Below are 27,182 nucleotides of genomic sequence, written 5' to 3' on the forward strand. Positions count from 1 at the left end.
GCTCAATAAAATGTGAAGCCTTCCTCCACCCTAAGGATCCTTCCTGCAGCAGAAGTGGCTCCTCCTGTCCTTTTGCATAATAGCCCTTAATTGTTTCAAATTTGAAAGCTTTCTGGATCATTTATACCTTTTAATACAGGCAAGAGCACCTGTGCAGCTGAATAAAATGAGCAGTGCCTGAGCTCGGACAAGACCGGGTGGGAGAGTGAATTTTCCTAAACCCAAAACTTGCTGGATTCATAATGTAAATTGTCCCTTAATGTTACCATTATTGCAATTATTTAACCCTGTTTCATCTGGCCTAAGTAATTGTCTAAAGTAAACATCTACAGTTATGTGTATCTGTAATTATAAATAATTGTTTTTATGCTTGCATATGCCAGAACCACTTACAGTGTGTTTCAGTTTCAGAAGAGTAGTCAATAGTTAATTTTGTAATTGCTTTGTATTATTTTTGCACAGGTGCATGTTACGAGTACTAGATTCATTTGGGACTGAACCAGAGTTTAACCACGCTCATTATGCCCAGTCTAAAGGCCACAAAACGCCATGGGGGAAATGGAACCTTAATCCACAACAATTCTACACGATGTTTCGTAAGTTAACTGTGTTTACAAAACAATTGTCTTCCAGAATAGGAGTTAGAAGTAATGTTTCTTCTAGGAGGAATAATTGTGCTACCATCCATCTCATTTACTTCAAGAACTAAACCTCTGATTTGACTTTAAGCACCCTCAGTATAAATCAGTGGTGCAAAGGAGGTAATAAAGTAATATTAAAAATTTCCCTGCTGGTGATGAATTAGCTGAACAAGATGAAATCCTTTTTTTAACCTCATGTTGGATTTTTATAAGCATTATATACATATGTCTTGGAAGGTGTAAGTCCAGATCAGGTATCACCCCAGTTTTCTCTGTGAAGGCTGTGTTATGCAATGCTCGCTTCCTGTGTTTGCATGAGTTTTAACTATAAGCTTATTTATATACCATGCTTCTCCAGTTACTCGCATGCTATGCATCTTGCAATACAATCTTGTGCAGTTACTACAGGCTAAGACCACTGAAATGAAGGGGCTCAGATAGCTAGGACATGAATTACTTGAACCTACCAGTCAACAATGAAAAATAATTTTGAAAACTGATTATATTTTTAAATCCAAACTAGATGCTGTTGATAGAGGCAATATAGTTTCTGATTTCTTTCTCAAAATAGTTTTAGTTTTTGTGCAGGGTTTTCCATAGCTCCCATATTTGTCTACGGATCTAATCGTCTTGCAGCCCTTTTCTGACCTTTTAATATCTTTCCTGTTGCTAGAACCCACACCTGCTCCTCCTCAAAACTTTTAGTACCGTGCTGGTAAACCATGTGAGGGACTTTACCTATCTGAGGATGACACCTCTTGTACTGATCCCAGAAACGTAGCCCAGTTCTACACTCTGTTGCTGACCTGAAACTGTCCTGGGGGCACTTTCAGGCTCATTTGAGATACCCACATGAAAACCCATGGGTTTTGCCAGCAGGTAAAATGGCACCCTCAGTATAGTTTTAGATCAGGGGAATAGTGGGGGTGGGGAGGCTGCAGCACCTGTTCTGTGCATGCTGTAGTTGCAGTCTCAACTGGACACACTGTCTTTGGGAACTGAAGAACTCACGTGTGACTGTTTCACTGGTGGAGACCCTGGACCCAACCAGTGTACTCCATAATGTGGAAATCAGCCCTTATTCTCTGGAAATGAGCTTGTGCAGAAAGTTATATATATTTATATAATAGTAAAAAGTTTTGAGTCAAGAATTACTGAAGTTGCATCACTCAGGGGATGACTGTGTTATTTACAATGTATATTGCATTTAAGCAAAAGTGATAAAGATCCTTTTAAAGTGTTTACAGCCTTTGCCTTCTTCGTTTTTGATTGATTGCTTAGGTTAAAAGTTACATTGAGGAACATTTGACTTTTGTTTTCTGAGGGGGGAGGCTAATTTTGTAAGTGGTTTAGCCTTCAGAAGCATTGTACAATCAAGAACATTTGTAGATGTGTTAAATGTTCTGTGTTTGTAAATCCTGCATTTTACTTCTGTATTCGTTACATTTTAACATTACATAATATGAAGTATGAGCCCCGTGGCGCAGAGTGTTAAGCTGCAGTACTGCAGTCCAAGCTCTGCTCACGACCTGAGTTCTATCCCGGCGGAAGTTGGTTCAGGTAGCTGGCTCAAGGTTGACTCAGCCTTCCATCCTTCCAAGGTCGGTAAAATGAGTACCCAGCTTGCTGGGGGTAAAGGGAAGATGACTGGGGAAGGCACTGGCAAACCACCCCGTAAACAAAGTCTGCCTAGGAAACGTTGGGATGTGACGTCACCCCATGGGTCATTCCTGACCCGGTGCTTGCACAGGGGACCTTAACCTTTAACGTGAAGTAGACATACTAGCAGTAAAATCATTTGACGATGTTATCAGACACAGAAAATATAGGCACATGTGTGTGTTAAGTGTGGTCAAGTCGCTTCCGACTCATGACGACCCTATGAATCAGTGTCCTCCAAAATGTCCTATCTTTGATAGCCTTGCTCAGGTCTTGCAAATTGAGGGCTGTGGCTTCCTTTATTGAGTCAGTCCATCTCTTGTTGGGTCTTCCTCTTTTCCTGCTGCCCTCAACTTTTCCTAGCATGACTGTCTTTTCTAGTGACTCTTGCCTTCTCATAATGTGACCAAAATACGATAGCCTCAGTTTAGTCATTTTAGCTTCCAGGGTCAGTTCAGGCTTGATTTGATCTATAACCCACTGATTTGTTTTTTTGTTAGTCCATGGTATCCGTAACACTCTCCTCCAATATCACATTTCAAAGGAGTCTACTTTCTTCCTGTCAGCTTTCTTCATTGTCCAGCTTTCACACCCATACACAGTAATAGGGAATACGATGGCATGAATTAACCTAATCTTGGTGGCCAGTGACACATATATGGCTGTAAAACAATATTTTCCTTTATTTCAGAGTTAAGATAATATACAGTTATATAAATTCCGTCTTTGTTGTTTGCTTACAGCTCACACCCCAGACAACAGTTTCCTTGGGTTTGTGGTGGAACAGTATCTGAACTCCAGTGACATAAAACACTTCAATGTCATCAAAAGGCAGAACCAGTCACTTGTTTATGGCAAAGTTGATAACTTCTGGAAGGTCAGTTGCTATGTGTATACAGGTTCTTTTGAATTGATCCCAAATTTCAGAACAGAAATTTGAAGGCTAGCAATAATCTACTTTTTATTAGAGGCTGGTAAGTGCTCTTAAGGAAACTGTTGCATAATTTAGGCTGTTTGTCCAGTGATTGCGGAAACATACTGTAAGCTGTAATTTGAACATTTAATTGATATTTGAAAAGCAACATCGTTCCATTTGATGTGAAGCTTCTTAGGAGTTTTGAATATCCATGTCATTACTAGCTTGTTATATACACTACTTCTGTTTTGCTGTTTATGTGATTTCTCATGTAAGATTAAGAGAGTTTCTTTTACCTGTGGATCCCCAGTTAAATGACATGTCAGCTGTCACAACCCACAAAAGCCTTTCTAAACAACTCCACTAAAAACGTTGTTTCTGTCTTCTAATAAAAGGCAGCACAAATTCATGCAGTAGTGATTACATTAAGGGCTACGTCCTCATCCGTTTCTTCTACACAGCCCTCTCAATATTTAAAAAACACGTTTTAGCAATGCTGGAATCTTTTAAATTTGTATCTTTTTCTTCTAGCTGTGAGATTTTGTAATTACAGCTTTTGAAAGGCACTAAGAAGCCCGAAGAATATCTGAATCCCATTAATCAGCTGTACTTCCTGATGTCATTAGTAACACAAGTTAGAAGACAGGAATGTCGCATGTACTTGAGTCTTGTAGTCAAAAGATGTATTTCATTAGTGTCTGTATGGTTCACTCAGTGTGGTCTTAATATCCAGCATGATTGCGTCTTCATTAAATGTCCCATCTGTTCAATAGCTCCTTCCAGAAATTTCAGTTAATGTCTCCTTGCATCAGTGGAAAAATAAAGCTTGATTCTATATACACATTCATACATACTCCCATTTCTGTTTCACCCCAAGATATTTTTTAGGGTTATTACCTGTATTTGTATTCATTCTTCTTATCCCTCGGTTCACCTGTTGTAGTAACAGCCACTATGGCAAAGGAAAGTTTCACATAGCCACTGGAAACTAGGCACCAGGTTGGTTTGTCATTAGGGTATTGGAGTAGTACCAGGGAGGACCAGGTTCAAATTCCCCCTTTAGGCTATGAACTGGCTGGGTGACTTTAGGCCAGTCACACTTTCTCAGCCTAACATGCTTCACATAGGGTTGCCAACCTCCAGGTAATAGCAGAAGATCTTCTGCTATTACAACTGATCTCCAGCCAATAGAGATCAGTTCACCAGGAGAAAATGGCTGCTTTGGCCATTGGACTCTATGGCATTTAAGTCCCTCCCCTCCCAAACCCTGCCCTCCTCAGGCTCCGCCCCAAAAATCTCCCGCCGATAGCAAAGAGGGACCTGGCAACCCTAACTTCACAGGATTGTTCTGATGAGAAAAGGGAGGAGGGAGAGCCATGTACAGTGCCCTGAGCTTAATATCATAAATGGGTAAACAAAAGGCCCTACTTACTCAGCAGTTACTCTGACAAGCCTCCACTGGAGAAGATAACCAAAATGGAGAGAAAGGACCACAATCCGTCCTTATTAGGAAAAGCCAGGTTTTTCTGCTGGGATCAAGGAAAGATATGGCTGTAGATGTGAGTAAATACTTGAAAGCAGGATTCACTTCTGGAATAAGAATAGCTAGATATCAGAATTATATAAATTGGTTATATTTCAGCATTTCCCTTGCCATATTTCCTAGTCGGAAAAGAGCGGGATTAAATATAATAAAATAAACATTTCATTTTTCCTGTGACACATACAGTTATCTCCCCCTGACCTGGATGGCCCAGGCTAGCCTGATCTCGTTAGATCTCAGAAGCTAAGCAGGGTCAGCCCTGGTTAGTATTTGGATGGGAGACCACCAAGGAATACCAGGGTTGCTGTTCAGAAGAAGGCACTGGCAAACCATCTCTGTTAGTCTCTTGCCATGAAAACCCCAAAAGGGGTCACCATAAGTCGGCTGCGACTTGATGGCACTTTACACTCACATACAGTTATTTGTATGACAAACTATGTTTTTGTTTTCCTAGTTAACTTTTTGGTTTAGAGGAGCTAGAGTTGAACTAGGTTCAGGCAGGAGATCCTAGTTTTTAGTAGGCCATGCTGTGCCGCCATGATGTTAGGCAGTTCATTGACCAGCAAGTTTACCATTCGATGAAGACGGGCCTGTATCATACACGTTATTAAAAAATGGTAGGCTGTCCAGTTAACACTAGTATAGTATTGGGTTTTGTTTGTGTGTGTGTAAGTATTCTTGGACTATATTAATTCAGAATAGAGTGCAAGTCTCTCTCCTTTCCCCCCTCTGCCTCTCCCCTGTCCTATTATTGTTCAGTAGCTGATTGCTGCACAGGAAACTGCTGAAATTTTAATCAACCTTAAAATCAGAACCCCATCGTAGGGTTATATTATTATGTTACTGTTGTCTTGGAGGGGGAGAACATGAGGTTTTGTCATCCTGTTTCGTTGGTGTGAGAGGTCTTATCTAGAGGCTTTTAAAAGTAGGTGGAAATAATTGGCGCAAAGTAATAACAGTTCTGTACTCAGGGCTCTTCTGTAAATGTAAGTGTCTTCTGTAAGTGGCAAGTTGATTGAAGCTGTCAAGAAAAAATGACTAAGAAAGTGAATACAGGCACTGCTGTTTTCCTTGTGGAATCTGTTGCTGCGGTTTGAAATAGAATTTAATGTTGGGATACTAATTTTATCCTTTCCAAAGAAGTGCTAGCTGAACCAGTATGAAACAGTCTGTGTTGAGAATTGGCTGACAAATTCTTTCTACCCAGCACTTAAAATATTTTTATCCTGCCCATCTATCTTTTCATGTTGTTAGTGTAAGACCAAAATCTTTGGTAGGCAATTCATTTAGTACTGTGTGTATGAGCTGAGATAGATTGACCTCTCTCCCTCCCTCCCTCTCCCTCTTTCCCTCTCCCTCCTTCCCTCCCTCTCTCTCTCTCTGAGTGGTTTAATGGAAGCACTTCCGTAAAACAAATGCATAATTTAATGGTCACTGTTCATTTGCATATTGATGAACAAACTGAGCAGCGGTTCTAATATATCATTTTTTGTTTGCATGCCTTCTATTACTAAAATGCATTTCTGGGAAGTGAATGTATTTGCTGAATGAATTCTGAATAGTACTGTTCCATGAAGACTTAATAATGCTTTCAGCTGCGTCTTGCATTCATGGGAGGTATTGACCTCTCAGACTTTTCCCTGATTAGAACTGAAGATTGCTCAACACAAATCTGTCTTTGAAATAATTCACACTCCCCATCTGCAACTCTCTTCAGGTCCAAAGTTCCCACATCTAGTTGCTTACAGAACAATTTTCAGTAAATGTAGATATCCTTCCTTCATATTTAAGGCTGTACTTCTATATATAGGAGCCCCATGGAGCAGAATGTTAAGCTGCAGTACTGCAGTCCAAACTCTGCTCACGACCTGAGTTCGATCCCAACGGAAGTTGGTTTCAGGTAGCCGGCTCAAGGTTGACTCAGCCTTCCATCCTTCCGAGGTCGGTAAAATGAGTACCCAGCTTGCTGGGGGTAAAGGGAAGATGACTGGGGAAGGCACTGGCAAACCACCCCGCAAACAAAGTCTGCCTAGGAAATATCGGGATGTGACGTCACCCATGGGTCATTCCTAACCCGGTGCTTGCACAAGGGACCTTTACCTTTTTACTACTATATATATATATTCAACAGATAAAGCACACTTAACATTGGCTTACAGCCCATTCCTCAAAGCCGCATCTGCCGGGAACGGCATGGCCAAGGTGCCACTGCATTGCTTCCACAGAGGTTTTGCAGCTGCAACGGGAGGGGGAAAAGGCTCTTTTTAAAATAAAATCGGAAAATAAAGGGGGAGCCCCATAGAAAACAGCGATGCTGCACCATCAAAAAGGTGACACAGCAATGCCATAGCATAAGGGGGCGTTCCCGGGCTTAAAGGGGTTGGAAGCTGCCCAACAGCAGCTCTGCCCCCCAGGATGCCAGCATGGGGACTTGCGCTGGCAGAATGCCGGCGGGAGGCCGCACCAGCATCCATTAGACATGCTGCTGCCCTGGTCCAAGGGTGCTGGCATAAGTGCCCCAGTTTGCACTTGCAAGTGGCATAGACACTGGCGTAAGGGGATACACCGCCTCCTAAGCCCATTCATCCCCCAACCTCAGGAATGGGCTGTCAAGTGTATTTTACTGTGTATCATTCTGCTGCTTAGGAGTTGCTTCATGGTGATCTTTTTATGTACCCTGTTCTAACTTGCTTAGTGATGCTCGGAGACTCTAATAATGCCTCTAGATTCTCTGCAGCCATTTATGGTATTGTGAACCTCAAAGTGATTCTGGGGGGGAGGGGATACAAGATGCATCTTTCCTTTCCTAAACCAGAAGCTGGCATGGACCACAACACATGATTGGGCTGTTTTGTCATTTAACACTATTTGTTATCATCTCCCCACACTATAAAATGTAGATTGAAGCCTAATGTCTCTTATATCCTCTGTAAGAATGTATGACTGCTGAATGTGTATTTGGTCTATTTATTCTTAAAGAGGTAGCAGGGAAAATACACCTTGGATAGCTTAATAAAAAAAAATCCATGAAATTGAGACATAACTGCCCTTTTTTAGCTGAGAGCTTTCTTTGATATTTACAGCGTATGTAATCTGACTTTATTTATAGCACAAGCCGCATGGTTTCCGTAGATAAGATTCAAGGTGATCTTTTCATTGTTCCCAGCATAAGTGGATTACATTTTCATAGGTGTGCTTTATAGATTTGTCTGTTTTCACTTTTAAGCATAATTTATAGGCATTATTGTATCCCAATAAGCTGGGTAGCGCAGATTATTAGTTCACCTTTACAATGTAAAGAGAAATTAAAAGGACAGCTTTAATTGTTTGTTTGGGGGCAGGTTGTGGTAGGTTTAACCCTTGCTAACCTCCACATCATTTCCACAGTAGAAATCCCAGCTCCCTACAGTTGCTATTAGCCACAGTTGAACAAAATTAAAAGTACTGTATGGATACTATTTTCCTTTCTGTTTTTCATACTGTGGCTAACAGGAGGTCAAAGAGAGAGAGGACAATTTCTGTAGGAAACATTGTGTGGGAGAAGGTTTGAAACAAACCCTCCTCACCTCTGCAGACTGAATCTAAATAGGGGACCAGTGTGGCTACTTTTTAATGCTAATATTTTTAATGTGAGGATATCTGATCAATAGAGTTGCTAGACTGAGCCTTGGGGGCTCGTGGGAGTTGGGGGGGGGGACACACAGAGGATGTGCTTTTAGCAACATTGGCAACATCACTACATCATTTCTGGGTACAATCCAGGAGTGACCATGGATAGTTCTAACAATCTCTGGAAACTCTGTGGTTTGCAATACCAAGAGCTACCCAGAAGTGGCGTGACAGCTCAGAGGCCAGTGGCATTTTTTTCTCCTGCCACAACTCAGAGTGGCAGCAGGCAATAGGAGGCCACCCTACTGATCAAAGATGTCTGTCTTAGTTAGGATGCTCAAATACTAACTGGTTCAGATCATATCCTGATTGCCTGTCATGATCAGGCAGCTGATTTTTTTTCTCTCCAATGATTGGCTTGATCATGACTGGCAATTATTTGAACTGTAATTATATCAATGGGGAGGGAAAGCAACATGGTATAGCCCAATCTCGTCACATCTCAGAAGCTAAGCAGTACTTGGAAGGGAGACCTCCAAGGAAGACTGTGCAGAAGAAGGCAATGGCAAACCACCTCAGCTTCTCAGTTGCCTTGAAAGCCCCTTTGCTGGTGTTGCGATTAATCAACTGTGACTTGACGGCACTTTACACACACACACACACACACACAATTATATCAATGGCTTAATATTTACAATACGTCCTCAGTTAATTGTTAAAATTGTGTTTCCAAATGTTTAGCTACATATTTTATATAAAAGACCTACCAGCTCCCAAACACATTATTATGCTTCAGAATAATAATCTAAGCAGGCAACATGATTGCTGATGAAACAAAAGCAGTATAGATTCCATGCAAGAAGAAAATCCTCTCTTATTTTGTTTTGGAACTTCCAAATGAGTTCAGGAACTGATAGTATATATCTTCAAGAGGCATTTGGAAGCTGTCCCTTCATTCTGTTTCTGAAGAGATGTTCAATGCTGAAATTGTGCGATCAGATGTTGCTATCAAAGCTAAAAAGTTTTTTATCTAAAGTGTAAGGAAGTTGAGAATGTGCCAAACTGAAATATTTTGTAATGTGATGATTTAGCAAGGTCAAATTATCATCACTGAAGATCGCTGAACTCATATGCAAAGTAGTAAAACTCAACTACATACACTCACTTGAAAATATAGCTGGCGTGCCCCTATTTTAAAATGTAAAGGGACAGATGTACGAGTGTCCTAGACTTCCAAGATTTTTCTAAAGATTTCCCTCCCCCTCCAGTTTCCTGTAAAAGTGAATAAACAACTGTAAATGGCTTGTAAACAATTTTGACACAAACAGGGAATAGTGTGTAGCAGTTGCATGTGATGGAGCCGAGGAATGCAGTTGCGAACTCATACTGTTTGGATGGTACCGAAGACAAAGGGGGCATTTACTGCCTGACTATGAAACCAGACTTTGAGGTTACTGACCTGCACATTTGAGCGGCAACATTCATGCTATATGTTCCAAAGCCTACTTAGTGCTTCACAATTCATCTTTGAATTCTAGAAAAGAGGAAGGCCGGTTATCTTAAAAAAAAAACTCCTCAGCCAAAACATCAATAGTTTTCTGTATTTCCCTAACTCCCGTGTGTAAACAAAGCTGGGGACTTCGATTTAAGATCCCCATCCAAAATTATTCAAGGGTGAAATAAAATACCAAAGCGAAAGCAGCAATAGACTGAGGGAACTTGCTGCTTTCTAATATGTTCAAGACAGGGTAAGGAGAAGGAGAGAAAATAGTGTGAGAGAATACCAGTATAGGGAGGGCGGGTGTTTATCTAGGTCAGATATACAAGCCCCAAATTTAGCACACTTTTGTTTAATCTTGGTACTGCAGAGAATTTGTTTATTTATTTATTAGTTTTTTATCCTGCCCTTTCCCCACCAAAATGGGGTTCAAGGCAGCTTACAACGTACAAACCATATAATATAGCAATATAACAAAATATAATACAATAAATATTGAGAGAGAATTTTTTTTTCTCAGAAGTATATTTTTCTGGGTATTAAAATAGTTCAGTTTATATTCTCACAACCGTTTAAGAACCAGTTTAGTAACCTAATGATGAATCATCTACTGCTCATGACAATGCAGCTATGTTAATGTTTGATTGTGCTTCTGTTGCAGTCACTGGCAATCTTTGTGGTGCCTTCTGCTTGAGATTATAATTAAACTGACTGCTTTGTAGGCTAATTGCAAGTTTCTTTAAAGTCATGGGTCTAAGTCACAGTCTGTGAGGACTTACATTGGCTGACTTTTGCCTTATTCTAGGATAAGAAGTCTTATTTGGATATCATCCATACCTATACAGAAGTCCATGGAACTGTTCACGGGACAAGTGCTGTCTACATGCCCACCTATGTGAAGAATCATGGTATCCTCAGTGGCCGGGATTTACAGTTCCTGCTTAGAGAGACCAAAGTAAGTCAGCTGGCAAACTTTAAAACCTTAACATAGATTTGAGAGGTATGCATTTATTTACCTTTAGGGATTTCTAAAATGTACCGCTTGACACACTGGTTGTTGTAGCAGCATCCCTCAGTATATCTACCTGCCTGTGTCCAAACTACTGACTTTCATTGTTCACTGTGTCAGGCTGTGCCCAGACACACACACACCCTAAAATGTTAGCTTTTCTTTTTAAAAAATTCAAACTTGAGATCAAGTTTCATTTTTCGTTGAAGAAGTAGCAAAGGGGGTGGACGGAAATATTGGTTTGAAACAGTATTAGCAAGCCCTTGTCTTGCTTGCCTATGTATGATATTCCTTTAAATTGCTCATTACATGGATGAATCAGAGGTGTAAGCTCACTGCCTGAAAGTTTTGGAGTTTTGGGACCAGCTTTCACTCATCCTGCTTGTGCAATGGGTGAATGTATGCCTACAGGATTAGCTATTATATGGGTATTATGTGCAATGAGCTATATGCCTAAATCCAATTTGTACAGTCCTTCATCCTTTACAGTATGGGAGGAACAATATCAGGTATTCAGTCTATGCATGCTTAATAGTGCATAAAACTGACTCCCTTAACTCTCCCATCATTTAGTGTGCAAGCTGTTTAAAGACAAATTGCCTTCTGCGGCATATGTGGTTATGTTTTCTTTTACACTCAAATGTGTGCTGTACTTCAAGAGAAAATGAAACCTTTATGCTTATAGCCCGCTTTTCTTGGAATTCAAGGAGGATTGCACAGTGTGAATCAATGCAATCAAAAGGATGAGACATCTGATAAGCAATATAATAGGACTAGGATTAAAGTGCCTTTCTGAAATAAAGCATAATTAGGCATGATATGGGAAAGCATAAAAATGTGCAGTGAGAACAGGATAATACAGACAGCAAATAGATAATGTATACTATTCACAGTTCTAAATGAGATTATCATACTTTGGTCACATTATGAGAAGACAAGACTCACTAGATAAGACAGTAATGCTAGGAAAAGTTGAAGGCGGCAGGAAAAGAGGAAGATCCAATATGAGATGGATTGACTCAATCAAGGAAGCCACAGCCCTCGGTTTGCAAGACCTGAGCTAAGCTATTAAAAGGGCATTTTAGAGATCATTTATTCATTACGTCTCATAAATCAGAAGCAGCTTGATGGCACATAACCCGCACACACACACACACAGACGCCTCTAAAGTTGTGAGAATAGGTCTGCAATGTGTGAATTACTAGGGTTACGGCCACTCTTTTCCAGCCACTGAAGTCATGGAATTGCTGCTGGTTGTACTCCTGAGCACCCAAGTTGCACACAAAAAAGAGGCAAGAGGGAACAGCGAGGAAGATTGCAGACAACTCTGCAGCAGGGAATGAACCCCCCCAGGTGCATCTGTGTATTCTCGCCTCTGAACTCAGGATTCATGGTATCCATGGAATCCTTCCCATTCCTGCCCCTCATACATTGCATGAGGTATGGGAGGCTGTGAGGACCAAACTGACAAAAGATTGCTGGGTGAGGAATGGCCATCTTTAATATCTTACTATGTTGTGGACTTTGCCCCAGCATGACTTTGATCCATAAGTTAAAAAAAGAGACTGTTGATTGAGTTATATAGTTTTGTTGGATTCAGAATGGAAGGCCCTATAATCCAAGAGGAGCAATAGTGCAATGTGTTCACACTGAAAGACAGCGTTCAATATTCCCAAAACCACACTAAGGAAGTATTATAACATCTTAGCATGTCTGCCTTCAAATAACTTGAAAGTAGCTTTATACAGACTTTTACAGTTTTCTGCAATTCAGATCCACTAAAAACTGAAGTTATGCATATGAAAATGAAAAAAATGAAATCTGTCTTTACAGTGAACCAAGCTATTTTGAAAAGGTTTCCTTGTTTATTTAAAAATGCTGTACACATTTCCTGTATTTTGATCACCTTGGCCAAATGGGTAATGTCATTACTTAGACTTACCTGAAGTGGTAGCAGTTATTTAATGGGAGTGAAGAACAGTTGGTCCTGTATTTATTATTAAGTGGTAACAGAAACCTCTGTGCTGTCAAGACATGCAAGGTGCAGCCTCTCTTCCCTGAGGAACCTTTGTTAAATAAATCAATGACATAGAACAGGAAAAAAAATGTTCAAAGGGTTCTGAAGGAAACGGTGGAGTATGCTTATCTACCCAACAGGACCATTTTCTCCAACTAATTAAAAACCTGGCCACTGCTGAATTGTTGGTGACATTTTATATCCTTTAATTAATGGTGCAGCTGTGTTTGTCTGAACTAATTAAAAGATATAGTTTAATTGCTTATCGTAGTTTCTCAACTTTTTTGTTATTGACTTATGTGGCAGTGCAAAAGTAGATCCTCCATAAATACTGAATTTCTGAAAGCTGCTTATAATTTTTGAGAGACGACTTGAAAATACAATTTGATACCCTGATCAGTTTTGCGTACACTTGGCACGAGCATTTTCTTTTCTAGTCTGCAGTCGTTCATGGAGATTCTTTGCTCCTAACAAAAGAAATGCCCTGTCTCAAGTTGGCCCATTGCCTTATTGCTCTTTTGGAATAATATATTCATAATATATTCTACATGCAAGGTTGCCAACCTCCAGGTAATAGCAGAAGTTCTTTTGCTATTACAACCGATCTCCTGCCGCTAGAGATCAGTTCACCTGGAGAAAATGGCCGCTGTGGCAATTGGACTCTATGGCATTGAAGTCCCTCCCCAAACCCCACCCTTCTCAGGCTCCACCCTAAAAACCTCCCGCTGGTGGCGAAGAGCGACCTGGCAACCATATCTACATAGTGCATTTGTTGTTTTCCGCCTTCAAGGGTTCTTGTGCTCTCTCTCATTCTTTGTGTATGCCACTCATTTTACAATCAGAATCTTTCACATTTTACCATTCTGTAACTGTTTTGTGCCAGAAGTTACTGGGACCACAAGTGTACTCATGCAGGTATGGCAGTACTGCTTTCAGGATGCTCAGATCAACGTTTAAGCTCAGAAACCCACATTCTGGTTAGGGAGGCTTCAGATGACATTTTGTCCCCTCCTTACATGATGCCTAAGTTGCCTAAGAGGAGTACAGCAGGCTTTTTCCTGTTTTTTTTCCCCATACTTCAGATAACTTGATTTGACTATTTGTTGCATACTGTCAATGAACATTGAAGTCACTGTGCCAAATTACAAGATGTAGTAGAAAAGGGAATGTGAGTGGCTTTTGTGTGGTGGTGTAGCGCAAGAAACAAGTTGTACTTCCACCTTTTATTGTTAACATGAATAAGTGCTGATCGCAGCAGCCGTTTGACCCCCTTTCCTGTTATATATAATAACCAGAAAAGCCGAGCTGTTGTGGAAGCATTAAGTTCATTTTCCTGCAAACTTTGCTGCCACCTGCTGTTTGTAAGTAGAAGTCTTTATGCCAATAAAGGTTGTGTGATGTGATGTCAGTAGAAGTCTTGTGCAATTGGAAGAATATCACTTGCCATCACCAGAGCAAGGAGGGGAGAGAAAATACCCTTTGAGTTAGCATCTAGTCCCCCTGCCCTGTATGAGAGACCTTATACCTTTGGACTTCTGCGGGACACACAACTTCCATGTTTGATTGACCTTAAGAACTCCGTGGATTAGCAAACAAGAGTAGAAATATGTGAGGGAGAGCCTTTAAATTGTTGTTTTTATATCTGTGTATTTTATTGTAGTTTATGTGTATTTTAACTTGGTTTTAATTGATTGAATGATTTGGGGTGTTTGCTTTAATGGTTTTTAAGATGTGCTTTTATTATGCATGTCACCTGCTTTGGTGGTCCCGATAAGGACAGAAAGGCATGGTATAAATCTTGTAAATAAATAAATTAATTAATCAATCAAGGCTTGATGCTGGTAACTCCACAAGGATAGTGGAGTCTGTTTGCCCTCCAGGTCCTTGTGATGCCCCAGTTACTTACAGCTGGTCCCAGGGGTACCTGGGATTGTGAATTATTTTTAATGGCTCTCAGTCAAAGTTTAGTAGGGGAGAAGAGTCAGCAAGAAGGCTTTGACGGGCAAGAAGGCTTCCGTCAACAAAATGGAAGAAAATATTCCTTCTCCCTTTCCTCTTGAGTGGCATCTTTTAGTTGTAAAGGAACAAAAGAAAACCTTCTCTTTCCTTCTTTTCGTTTCCTTTCACTTCAACCCTCGCCTAACTGGAAGTTAGGAATGTTTAAAACTTAGTACCCAATGGTTTCTATTCATTTCAAACCCATTTACAGCAAGGTTGTGAAGGCAACTCTGTCATATATCCCATGGCACTGCCACTGCAGGGAGGTGGTGAAACACAACCTGATCACAATTGTAGAGCTGGGCAGAGTGCCTCTGTGATGTGGCGGGGAGGGCCTTTTCAGTTTGGGAACCTAATGGCCAAGCTGGTTCAGTGAGCTGTCTCACAAAAGCTTCTACTGCCTGCTATCAGTTTCCCTCTACCCTTGTCCAAACTCTTATTCCAAATATGTATCCACATATGCTTTTCTGGTTCTGGAACCCCGGTCACAGCTGCTGTGTGTGATAATTCCACTCTAAGTACGCTGAATATCATGAGGACACATGGCAGCCAGGGCTTAGTCTAGGGTTGCCAAGTGCCCGGTGGTGGTGGGTAAAATCCCGCCAATCCACCAGGCTTCCCGCCTACCAGTTGAAGGCCAGTGGGCACCGCGTGCATGCACGCACAACGAGCCTACGTCACTTCAGGGTTTACCCGGAAGCAATGTGGACACTCTAGCAACTTCGGCCAAAAGAGTTTTGGCTGAGATTGATAGAGCGTCCGCATCACTTCCGAGTAAACTGGAAGTGACGTAAACGCGCGGGCGCATCGTGCCAGGCGCGCACATGCACCGCACGCTCCAAGAAACCTCCCGCCCATGGACCAACAGGACCTGGTAAGCCTAGCTTAGTCATTGTATGTGTGGATAAGTGAGATCCTCCTGCCCCAGCTTAACTGAGCAGTATTGTAAAAGAGTGCTCTGGGAACAATTGGCCTGCTTAGCAATATAGAAAACCAAGTTTTGTGTGGTCACTGGAATTTCAGGCTGGAGTCTGGAAATCTCCGGTTCAGATTCCCATTTAGCTGGGTGACCTTGAATCAGTCACATAATCTCAGCCTCACCTACCTCACAGGATTGTTGTGAGAACCATGTATGCTTTCCTGGGCTCATTGGAGGAAGAGCGGGATAAAAACTCACTCGAAAATAGTTTCTTGAGATAAATGTGAGACAACTGAGGCCAAGAAACCCCTTTTTGTTGTTGTTGTATCGATAAGAATATATAAAGGAAGCAAGGCTGTAGGCCCTTTTGTATCCATTTCCAGGAAGGTAATTTAATGGGAAGGGTTAATAAGACCTAGTCAAGAGCTCTGGGTCCTGCCTGACAGAATCCACTGTCACAAAATTAGACAAGCCCTTTGATTGCTGCGGTGTTGCCTTCAAAGAAACAATCCTTTGGTGCCGTGCTCTAGGCAGATATAACTAGGGCAAGAAAAAACTAGGGGAGGGCCAAATTAACATGGACATTGGGAGACAATTTGCATGGGAAAGTGAGGGAGCAGAAAACTGGATTTCATACTCTAGCCTGGTATTGCCATTTACTTACTTATTTCTAATGAGTTTGCATTAATTCTACAAGGCTTTTAAAAAGGTAATCTGTTGATCCTGTTTCTCGGTGTATATGTATAAAAATTTCTTCTAGGCTGACTTCCACATTGCTGTTCTCTTAGGGCAGCAGTAAAGAAGAAGCTGTTGATAGGAATGTTTGTCTTTTGCAGCTTTTCGTTGGTCTTGGTTTTCCATATGAGGGACCTGCTCCCTTAGAGGCCATTGCAAATGGATGTGCTTTTCTGAATCCAAAATTCAGTCCTCCTAAAAGCAGCAAAAACACAGACTTCTTCAGAGGCAAACCAACCCTACGGGAGGTAGGCAATTAATGCTGGCATTTATCATTCCTGTTATTAGAACTGTGCATATACTTCTAGTTGTATTTGCTGCATATTCATTAGGTGAACAGTAACAAGAACTTTCTTTAAAAATGCTTTGAATATCACTCTGAAGTATGGAAGTTGTTGTTTCTCTCGTCGTTCTATCCAGATGTCTTGAGAAGACAGACCGAAGGGTAAGATTTCTCTGGTGTCTCTGTTGTATTATAATGAATGATCACATCTCCCATTCACTTGGTTTATAGAAGAAGTGCATGGTATTTTTTTTAAAAAACCTGGGGGAATCTTCCCTCCCCTGACTGTGAACCCCACTGAACAGCTCATCAGAAGTTCTGCACACTGGATTTGATCCAATAGGCAGTGCAGTTGGGGAGAAATCCACATTTGGTCGTGCATTTTGGAGGAATAAGGTTTTGTAGTTATTCTTATCTACTTCTTGGTAAAGAAGACAGTGAGTGAAATTCCTGAACAAAAATTGTTTAAATGGAGACATGCTAATCCCTCTACACACTACGTAATTGTGAAGTTTCCCTATAGAAGTAGGAATATTATGATGTCCAGCTGACATTGACAGTTTTGTGTGTGTGTGTGTGTGTTTTAATTTCAGTTAACATCTCAACATCCCTACGCTGAAGTTTACATTGGGAAGCCTCATGTCTGGACTGTGAACATCAATGATCTTTCTGAAATTGAGAGGGCAGTCAGAGCCATTTTGAACCAAAAGGTTAAAACCTGTCTCTGTTTGTAATCACTGGGTTGTATCCAAAGTAGCCTTTGTGTGAGTGGAGAATGCTTCAGGTCATGCAAGAGAGCAGGATCTACAATTTTCCCTTTGAACTGTAACTCCCTACAGCATCTCCCATGTGGTTCCCAACAAAGCAGAGTTTCAGCTGTCATGGGAAAGGGCTGCTGAAGAATGGAGGGAGGAGGGTGGGAAGATCTGTACTGCAAGCAGAGTTCACTGTTCTTTTGACCCAGCCTAAAATCTAAAGGCATACTCCTAATAATAGATGTTTTCACAGAGCACATCAGATAGGAAATGCTGCAGCTACAGAAGGTGCTTAACAGTTTTATTTTTATGGAAGGAGAAATATCCAGGATGGAGGGATGAATGAGACTGTGAATGTTTAATGAAGACACTTACAGATAAGACACATTCAAAGGTGTTGATTTATTCACCAACGTACAAGTCTTTGTCCAAACATGTAACACAGTTACACTTTGGATAAAATATGTATTTCTTAAAGCATAACTAAAATGTAAGCATTTTATTTAACAGATTGAACCTTACTTACCGTATGAATTCACGTGTGAGGGGATGCTTCAGAGAATGAATGTTTTCATAGAGAAACAGGTATGCTTTTCATATTAATTTTGGTATTTGTATAAGCCTTTTTTCTGCTTGTTCTCTGTTGAGTGACTAGAACTATCCAGGCCTATTTGTAGTTGTACGACTTTTTTCATTAACTTGGCAAAAGAAACTGGAGTCTTGTGGCATCTTAAAGTACTTATTCTTCCACACCATACTATCCACCCATCTGACAACCGGGCTTTAGTGCAGAAAGCTTATCCTAGAATAAATATTTGTTAGTCTTGAAGATGTCACAAGATTTCGGTTTCTTTGTAATACATTATAGCTACTCTTCAGGAATTTCTCAAAAGCAGACTTTAAATCTTGGCACTTCATAATTTCTAGTCTTTGAGGGAGGTGTTGCAAATGTTTAGTTCAGACTTTTAATTTCAAAAATAGTTCTAATAGTATTTTTGGTATGTCGCTAGGTAAATAAAAGGTTCTATAAAGGGCATCTTCTGGGCAGGGGTATAAATAAATTAATGTTACTGTTTTACTCATCACCACCCTCATGGTTGGAAATTAAAATTGCCTTACTGCCAAATAAATATTTATTTGCATAGCTTTTTTCCCACTAATGAATTTTAATTGAACTGGAAACTTTTAACTGAATTTTAATTGAAGTGGAAACTTTTAACTGAACTGGAATTTTAACTGAACTGGAAACTTATTTTTTTAAAGTATTGCTTGCAAGCATAACTGCCTCCCACCAAGCTCCCTATTTAACTGATGAGCTTCTTATAATCTAAAGAGAACTAATTTTCTTGTGGGTGTCAGCTGTTTCTGTCTTGGCTTTACCTGCTTAGGTAAATATCAATATGTAGCAAGCAAAATTGAGAAGGCCCTTCCATTTTCAGTGACTGTGGTGTTGTGGCAGGGCTCTGTGCCTCCAGGGGACTGTTATGCATTTGTCCTGGTGCAACTGCCAACTTAGCAAAATAGGGGGAGGGGTGAAATTTGGGAGGGAGATCTGATTATGGCCTAGTAGAATCATATCTTAGGAGCACTTCTTACTTTGAGTAAAGTATGGAAATATGTGGGTTTCAAGCATAATGCAATACATTGATTTGCTGTACTGGGAAACAAATTATTGGCATGAAGATAGTTCATGCCAATTATTGGCATGAAGACTGTACCAAACAATGTCATAAGAAGAGCCTGCTGGATCAGGTTACTAGTCCATCTGGTCAAGCATCCCACAGTGACCAGCCAGGTGCTACAGAAGGAGAAGCACAGAAGTAGGGACTATGTGATAGCCATTGATGGCACTATCCTCCATGAATGTGTTTGATTCCCGTTTAAAGCCATCTAAGCTGATAGCCATCACTACATCTTGTGGCAATGAGTCGCACAGGTCAACTGTGCATTATGCACAGAAAATAATTGCTTGTGTTTGTCATGACTGAATTATCAGGAGCAATGTTGTACGGATCTGTTATGTGGCACAGAATTAAATGGGGAGGTGATGGGATTTAGTATTTGTAGGACAGTGACATCATGCTGGATCATCATGTTAAAATGGTAAACTTTTATTATTGGCAGTCCTAATTAGATTTTTTTAAATGTAACTATTATGGGTTTTGTAATTTTTTTTTTTAGTTTTTAATAATGTTTTCTTTTGCAAGGGAGAAAGGCAGCTAATAAACGATTCTTTTGCGTCTTGAGTTTTGCAAGAGAGAAAGGCAGCTAATAAACGATTTAAATAAATAAATGAACCTGTGGGAATGCAGCTGGCTTGCAGATAAACCTGCACTACATGCCCCTTTCAAACGGAGCCTGTCTTGTAGGGTGTTCTTAAGATCTGGTCAGTCTCTCTCTGCAACAGTGATAGAAGTAAATACTGGATATATTTCCCATTTGCTTCATGTGATCCTTGTTTTACGATTGATCCATATAGAACAACTTGTGATTGAGCCACTCTTTCAATTTGGGCTGTGAGAATAAGAAAATTTAAACCACTTTGCAATCTATGGAAATTGCAATCTACATTCTTACGGTCACTGAGCAGCACTTGCTTAGAGACAAAATGGACATGTACATTTGGCAGAGGCCAAACAGCATCTGGGCCTTGGGATCTGTACCAGTAACCAGGGATTTAATTGCCTTTAATTATATGAAGCTTCTAATGACAGCAGTATATGAAATGGAAAAGCATTAGTAGAGTGGCTTCTTTTATAATAAAATGTGCTGTATTCTTGCAGGATTTTTGCCATGGGCAAGTGATGTGGCCCCCATTAAGTGCCCTGCAGGTTAAAATTGCTGGCCCTGGGAAATCATGCAAGCAGGTTTGTCAAGAAAACCAGCTTATCTGTGAGCCGTCCTTTTTCCAGCACCTGAACAAGGACAAGGACCTCCTCAAGTAAGTATTGTGGTGTAGGCAGCCAGAAAGCAAAGGAGAATTTTAGTGTATTGTTCTGAAATGCCATTTTCATTAGTATACAAAACTAATACAAACATGTTCATAGAGGATGTCAGTAATGCCCCAATATAAAATAGTAATGCATGTATCACTAACCTTTGCATATAAATAGGCAAAAAGTTTCTGGTCTGAAGAGAAGGTCTTGCTGACTTTGGAACAAAGCATTTTTGTGTTCGTGCATATATTGGGTCTTTCCCATACCAGGTTTTTGCTGTGGCTTGGCTTCTTAAGTACAGGGGGGGATTTCCCTTCCTTACATACAGTGTCATTTGTTGTCTTCTATATCATGTTTTTCCCAAGTTTTTCCCAACCACAGTGGTCTGAAAAAAAACACAGGAAAAGCCTGGAGAAAACCAGAAGAGTAATGGCTGCCAAACACTACTGTATACAGCTGCAGCAAAAACACAGGGTAGAACAACCCTTGGATACATCTTTATAGCAAAATCTGCTACATAAACTTCAATAGAAAGATGCAAAGATTCACCACAGCCAAAGTAGCTACAGAGCTCTGCTTTGTATTACATCCAACTTGGAGTCTTCTGACTCTTTCAACCCACCAGTGACCAATAGTTGACAATGTTTTGAACGCATTCACAGTTCCTTTCCCAGAATGATGTACTCAGGGCTAGATTTAAAAAAAGTTGAGTAGCACCTTAGAGACCAGCAAGAGTTTCAGGGTAAAAGCTTTCAAGAGTCAAAACTCCCGTCGTCTCTTTGGATGAGTGGAATTGCTCCTTGATCATACCGTCTCCTGTGTAAGTCTGCCGTTGTTTTGTTGAGCGTACTTCCTAGCATTGTATCTGTCCCCATATGTAGTAACTCAGTAGAACCAGGCCCATAGCCATGGTGTGGCGAAAAGGAGCAGTGCTCCATGAAAAATTTGTCATCCTCCTCCCTCATGAGTTTTAATCTTTCAAGTGCAAATTGTCTATGTAAAGGGGAAAGGATGTTGATACAGAAGTTGTGAATCCTGTTAAATCTTCCAAGTATGAATTTTCTCTGTAAGTGACTAGAATAGAATTAGTGGTTAGGAAGGATAAAGAACCTGCAGCAGGAAGGGAAGGGAGTAAAATAATGTTGGAGTAAAGCAAAAAGAGAGAGAGTGAAGGGGTAGAGAAATAATTTTGTAGCAGACTCTAAGCAAAGAGAGAGAGGGTGAGAGAGAGTATACGACAGTGTTCCACAGTAGTACAAGTCAGCTTGTGGCTGCTGTAATTTTGAGTGCCTCCACTGCTACATGTGAATCAGCATTGTCCTGCGTATTTGTATTTTATGACCACAGAAGCTGTCAGCATCCCATTCAGGAAAAACAATCTAGTATTGCTTGGCCATGAGAAATCATTCACAAATAACAATGTGCAATGTTTGTAGATGAATTTTGTGCACAATCACATCAACTTCTACTTTAATGATGCATGATAGTATTCATAGCAATATTAGTATAACGTTTTTAATTAGGATTATTATATGTCAAAGTGGTGAGCACTTGTTAATTCCCTGACCTGTTTCTTACGGGAGATGTTAGCAGTGTGCTGACCATGATGGAAGTCCCAGCCTATAATAGGCTAAAATAAACTAGAATGGAAAGGGTGTGATGCAGGCTTGACTAAACTGTATGATGCAAAGGAGATTTCAAGTTGCACCAAGGGCTACTGGGTTGCAACAACCATCCTGTAAAATAGGTAGAGCTGAGAATGCCAGAGTAGGGATTTGAACCTGGTTGTTCCATATCTAATATTTTAGTTACATACATTCTGGCTGGAAAAACAGCCATTATCAGCTTTTCTGTCCCAAAATGGCACAAAATGTGAAATCTGTTTTATGGGGTCCAGCCCAATTTAACCTCCATAATACCTCCTTTATCCACAACTTGGGTTGTATTCAAAGTAAATTTTACATTTCTAATACACCTGATATACCGTTTGATTTATTTAATTAGTTAGAAGTATAACGATGGCAGTTCTGTCAGGAAGGCTCCCACCCTTCTGTCATTCTACAAACTATGTAAACAGAGTTGTTCAGGACGACATTTTTATAAAGGTAATAGGGCTATATATGCCCTGGCCTGGATGGCCCAGGCCAGCCTGATCTCGTCAGATCTCAGAAGCTAAGCAGGGTCAGCCCTGGTTAGTATTTGGACGAGAGACCACCAAGGAATGCCAGGGTTGCTGTGCAGAGGAAGGCACTGGCAAACCACCTGTTAGTCTCTTGCCACGAAAACCCCAAAAAGGGGTCACCATAAGTCGGCTGCGACTTGACGGCATTTTACACACACAATAGGGCTATAATAAAGTGGAGTTATTCGGGAAGGTTCTTTTATAAAGAGAACAGGACTGTAATTTATGCCACTGTGTATGCTATATATTATCTATTTGTTGTATATACTATCCTGCTTTTATTGCATTGTTTTCTACATTTGTAATTCCATTTTCTGGATTGCTATCATGTCTGATACTTTTTTTGGACTGTTCCTTAATTTTTGTATTCCTACCCTTACAGTGCATTCCTGAAGGGGGGGATGAATGGTCTTAGGAGGTATCACGATTCGTGCGTACCATGCGAGAAAGAGACTGCTTTCCAAAATGTTCAATTGGAGTTTTAATTTTTCTCCTTAGTCCTTTTACTTATTTTACCTCAGTAGAAATGAGACACCAGAGGCTTTTTCAAGTTAACAGCCAAGTAACAAAGATTTATTAAACACTGTACAAGGATAAACTTGGAAGAAAACAGTATGTAGGGAAGTCATAGAACCAGAGCAAGTTTATACGTTTTACTGCATAGAAGGCATAGATGTTAGATGGCTTAGTTAGTACAGAATTACAATTCTTAAATTAAGTTCCCAAATTAAGTTCCCAGAACTTCCTATAGATGTTCCTATTCAGACTCTGCTGCCTAGCTAACAAGGAAGTATGGAGATTATACAATCTCTCTCCCCCCAGAGAACAAAGAAGTATGGAGATTGTTCCTCAAATCTCTCTTCCAGTTCTCTCTGTAGATCTACCCCACTTTTGTGGCAGTAATCCCTGAACAAAACCCCATATCTGGAATATCTCCTCCCCAGAGGCTATTCCCTTTCAGTGACCTGAGAAAGTGTCCCTTTCCTCCCAATCTCTGCCTATCACTCCACAGGAGTTGTTTCACAACCATTTAGGCAAATCTGAGTCCTCCGGTTCCCAGAGTCAAAACAGCTACTCAGCACGCAGGTTACCAAAAACAGACTCCCTCCCTTGTTATCAGAAAAGAGAGAGTGAGCACCTTAGCTCTGCCCACTCCCTGCCAGTTTTTCTCTGAGCGTTTCTCAAAGATTAACTCTTTGTTCATCACATGTCCCACCCTTTGAGATCATTGCTAAAGATGAGGTTACTTCAAGCCTCTCCTGTGCAATGGATTTACATGCAAAACCTAGTTAATCTTTAAAACATTTCCAGTAATAAACATTACACACTCAACTATCAGTACATTTTCAGCATTAATTCAGCTTTTATCCATCATGAACATTTCAGTTACAACATTTTAATTACCTGTACATTATGTTATCTTTCTGGAAGGGCATCAGCTACCACACTAACTCTGCACACTCCCTGCCAGTTTTTTTCCCCTGAGTTTCTCTCAAAGATTAACTCTTTGTTTGTCACAGGAGGTGATGAGACCCCTACGCCGGCATCTGTGCCACTTGCGCCTTGCAAACTGGCACAGATGCAGGAGTAGGGGCACTTATGCCGGCCCTCTTGGACTGCGGTGACAGCAAGACCCTGGACCCCCAGCACAGCCTCCTGCTGGCGTTCTTCTGGCACAAGTCCCGTTAGGCACCTTCCTAACCCCTTTTGGCCTGGGAACACCCCCTGATGCAACAGTGTTGCTGCACCACCTTTTTGGGTGGTGTTGGCATTGCTGTTTGCTATGGGAACTTTCCCCCCATTTTCGGGTTTTTTTAAAATAAAAAAAACCCTTTTTCCCCGCACAGCGGCCACTAAACCTCATTGGAGGCGCTGCGGCAACACCGTGGCCACACCATCACCAGTAGCTGTGGCTTTCAGGAATAGGCTATTAGTGCATTATTAGGCCTATCATGCAATTTAATTAAATTACATTTACAGCAGGTAATCTGCCTTGAGTTTGTCAGATAGGCATGCTATCAATAAATAATTATTGGCTGCCTACCACTGTATTCATTTGCTCCATTTGTGGCTATGGGCCTGGTAGATCTTTATTATCTTAACATCATTAATTAATAGTGTAAATATCCACATTCACTGTGAACGTCATGTCATCCCATATCTAGCTGATTGTTTAACCTAAGCTTATGGATTCTGCATCACTTCTGGATACATGGAGCAGTAAACCCTAGCAATTCCCTTTTAAATTATTGCTGTTACTTAGGTACTGTGGAATTGAGTGATGACTTTTATGCATGAACTGAATGGGAACTTAAAGAAGACCCCTATGAATAGCCCATCTTCCATGTGGTACAACATGATCCCGCAGCATCAACCCTCTGTTATCTTACCTGCATTAGGTATTATAAGAAAGAATCATTGCTGTTGCCTTGATTATTGCGAGTAAATGATTGCAGTGTTTTTTTTTTTATTCTACAGGTACAACATTGAATGCCATACAGTGGAATCTGCAAATGATATAGTTATCCCATCTTTTGATGAAAAGAAAAAACATTGTGTTTTCCAAGGTGATCTCTTGCTGTTCAGCTGTGCGGGATCCCATCCAAACCACAAAAGGATCTGCCCTTGTAGAGACTACCTTAAAGGACAAGTTGCACTTTGTAAAGACTGTCTATAGCAACAACTCATACAACTTTATTTTGGGACACAAAACCAAGTGGCTTGGGGAGAGCTGCTGCTATTTCCTGCACTTTGCCCAGTTGACTCGCTGCAGGCAGAACAACTGTTGAAAAGTGGACATCTGTACCAAGATGGAGCAGATGAGCTATTTAAAAAAAACACACTCAGCAATTTATATTTTTTTTCTTAAGTGAGAAATTCTAGTGAAGCTCATTGAAATCTCTTATCTGCTTAAGAGAGGAGGTGGTAAATGAAGTTCAGCGCTTTGTAAGAGTAAATCAAGAGCTTTGGGATGCATTGGGGGATTTTTTTTTTTTTACCCTACAACTTGATTAGCAATTTTCTGAATAATATTTCAATTACAAAATGAACAAAAAATAGGTCTGGAAGAGATTGGACAGCGCAGGAAAAAACTGGTACATATCCTAAGTGCACTGTTCCTTGGGTTTTTCTGCCCCTTAAATGCTGGTGCTGTCCCTGTGAACTTGAAACGACAAGGTAACGCAGCTACTGAATCTATCACCTGGTTGGCTACTGGTTTCTCTCTTGCCCTTCCCGTGTTGCAGATTACCATCCACAGCATGTCAACAGTTCCAGGATGCCTGAGCAAATAGCACCATCAACTGGGAAGGCCTGGCGGCTGCTGGGCTGACCACTCCCTTTGGCTTGACAACAGATTATAATTGTGGCGTTCATCAGGGTTTAAATTGGCCACGTTAGTATATATTATAAATGGGTTCCGGTTCTGTCCAGAATGATCACTGCACTCCTTGTCCTCCTCCCCCACCCTTCTGTCACAGAATGGCATGTGGAAACAAGCGTGAGAAAGAACTTGTGTTCTTGGAGCAATATTATCCTGGCTTTGCTGTAAGGCATTGTAAAGGTAACTGAAAGGTCAAAGTATAAAGGAAGTAGTCATGATGGGATGTATGGAAGGAGAGTGGACTTCCTTGACATCCGGTGGTTGTTATAACATCATGTGGGACACACATACAAAACATGGGTTGCTTTTCCGAAGTACTTCTACTGAACAAAAGCCAGGTGTGGAGAAGTGGTCCAGTGTGTTAAATGTTTCAGTTAATCAAGCTCTTGTTAATTAGATTTTGCTTGCAGAAAGGAGGTCAGCTCTTCCTCTGTGGGGGGGGGGAAATGTATAGTAATTTTTATTTTTAAAAAATGTTTTTGCAGCACAACTGGCATCTTAAATGCACTATTTATGACTGGAAGGGGGAAAGATATTAGTAGAAAATGAATGTTTCATCATTTGCAGCTAGATCTGAAAACCACCCCAGGTTGGGGAAAAGTGGGCTTTTTCAATATTGCACCTGAGGGTGATTTCTAGTGAAAAATAGACTCGTTTCTGTTCTTTTGTAATATCTCTTAATTCATTATTTGGTATTCATTATTTTCTGTGGTGAGCACTAATGTATCTTTTGACATACCAAAGACCATAAGGCAAAACATTATTCTCTAACAAATTATCAAGATAAGGGGTTTCTTTAACAAAAAAAAAAAGGAAAGGAAAAACATTCTAGCATTCAGTTTTTTTAAATATTACCTTTATTTCAATTGCTTTTCGTTTTGTGAATATTACAATTGCAAAATCAACAACTATTTTACAAAGTGTTGTGATGACAAACTTTTCATAGAAATTGAATGATAAAAAGATCCCTTTTCAGATATTATGCAAGCAGCATATCAATAAATGGTGTGGATTTAAAAAAAAATAGTACGATGAGGGAAAAGCAGCTTTCCCCACACACCAGGTTAGGATTTACTGCCCTGCCTACTGGTATGAGGAA

At 40.5% G+C, this 27,182-nt stretch overlaps 1 protein-coding gene across 1 annotated transcript in view; it reads left to right on the top strand.

Annotated features, from left to right (window-relative positions):
• MGAT5 (alpha-1,6-mannosylglycoprotein 6-beta-N-acetylglucosaminyltransferase) overlaps nucleotides 1-25,537 on the top strand; it is a 71,126-nt gene extending 45,589 nt beyond the window's left edge. The window contains exons 9-16 of the mRNA XM_056861257.1: nucleotides 463-596; nucleotides 3,044-3,177; nucleotides 10,672-10,821; nucleotides 16,647-16,793; nucleotides 17,422-17,538; nucleotides 18,094-18,168; nucleotides 20,367-20,524; nucleotides 25,180-25,537. Of these exons, the coding sequence (XP_056717235.1) occupies nucleotides 463-596; nucleotides 3,044-3,177; nucleotides 10,672-10,821; nucleotides 16,647-16,793; nucleotides 17,422-17,538; nucleotides 18,094-18,168; nucleotides 20,367-20,524; nucleotides 25,180-25,378 (1,114 nt within the window). The 3' untranslated portion in view covers nucleotides 25,379-25,537. The remainder of the gene's footprint in view (nucleotides 1-462; nucleotides 597-3,043; nucleotides 3,178-10,671; nucleotides 10,822-16,646; nucleotides 16,794-17,421; nucleotides 17,539-18,093; nucleotides 18,169-20,366; nucleotides 20,525-25,179) is intronic.
• The last annotated feature ends 1,645 nt before the right edge of the window (nucleotides 25,538-27,182 follow it).

This window comes from Euleptes europaea, chromosome 15, assembly GCF_029931775.1.
Source record: "Euleptes europaea isolate rEulEur1 chromosome 15, rEulEur1.hap1, whole genome shotgun sequence".
Lineage (NCBI taxonomy): Eukaryota > Metazoa > Chordata > Lepidosauria > Squamata > Sphaerodactylidae > Euleptes > Euleptes europaea.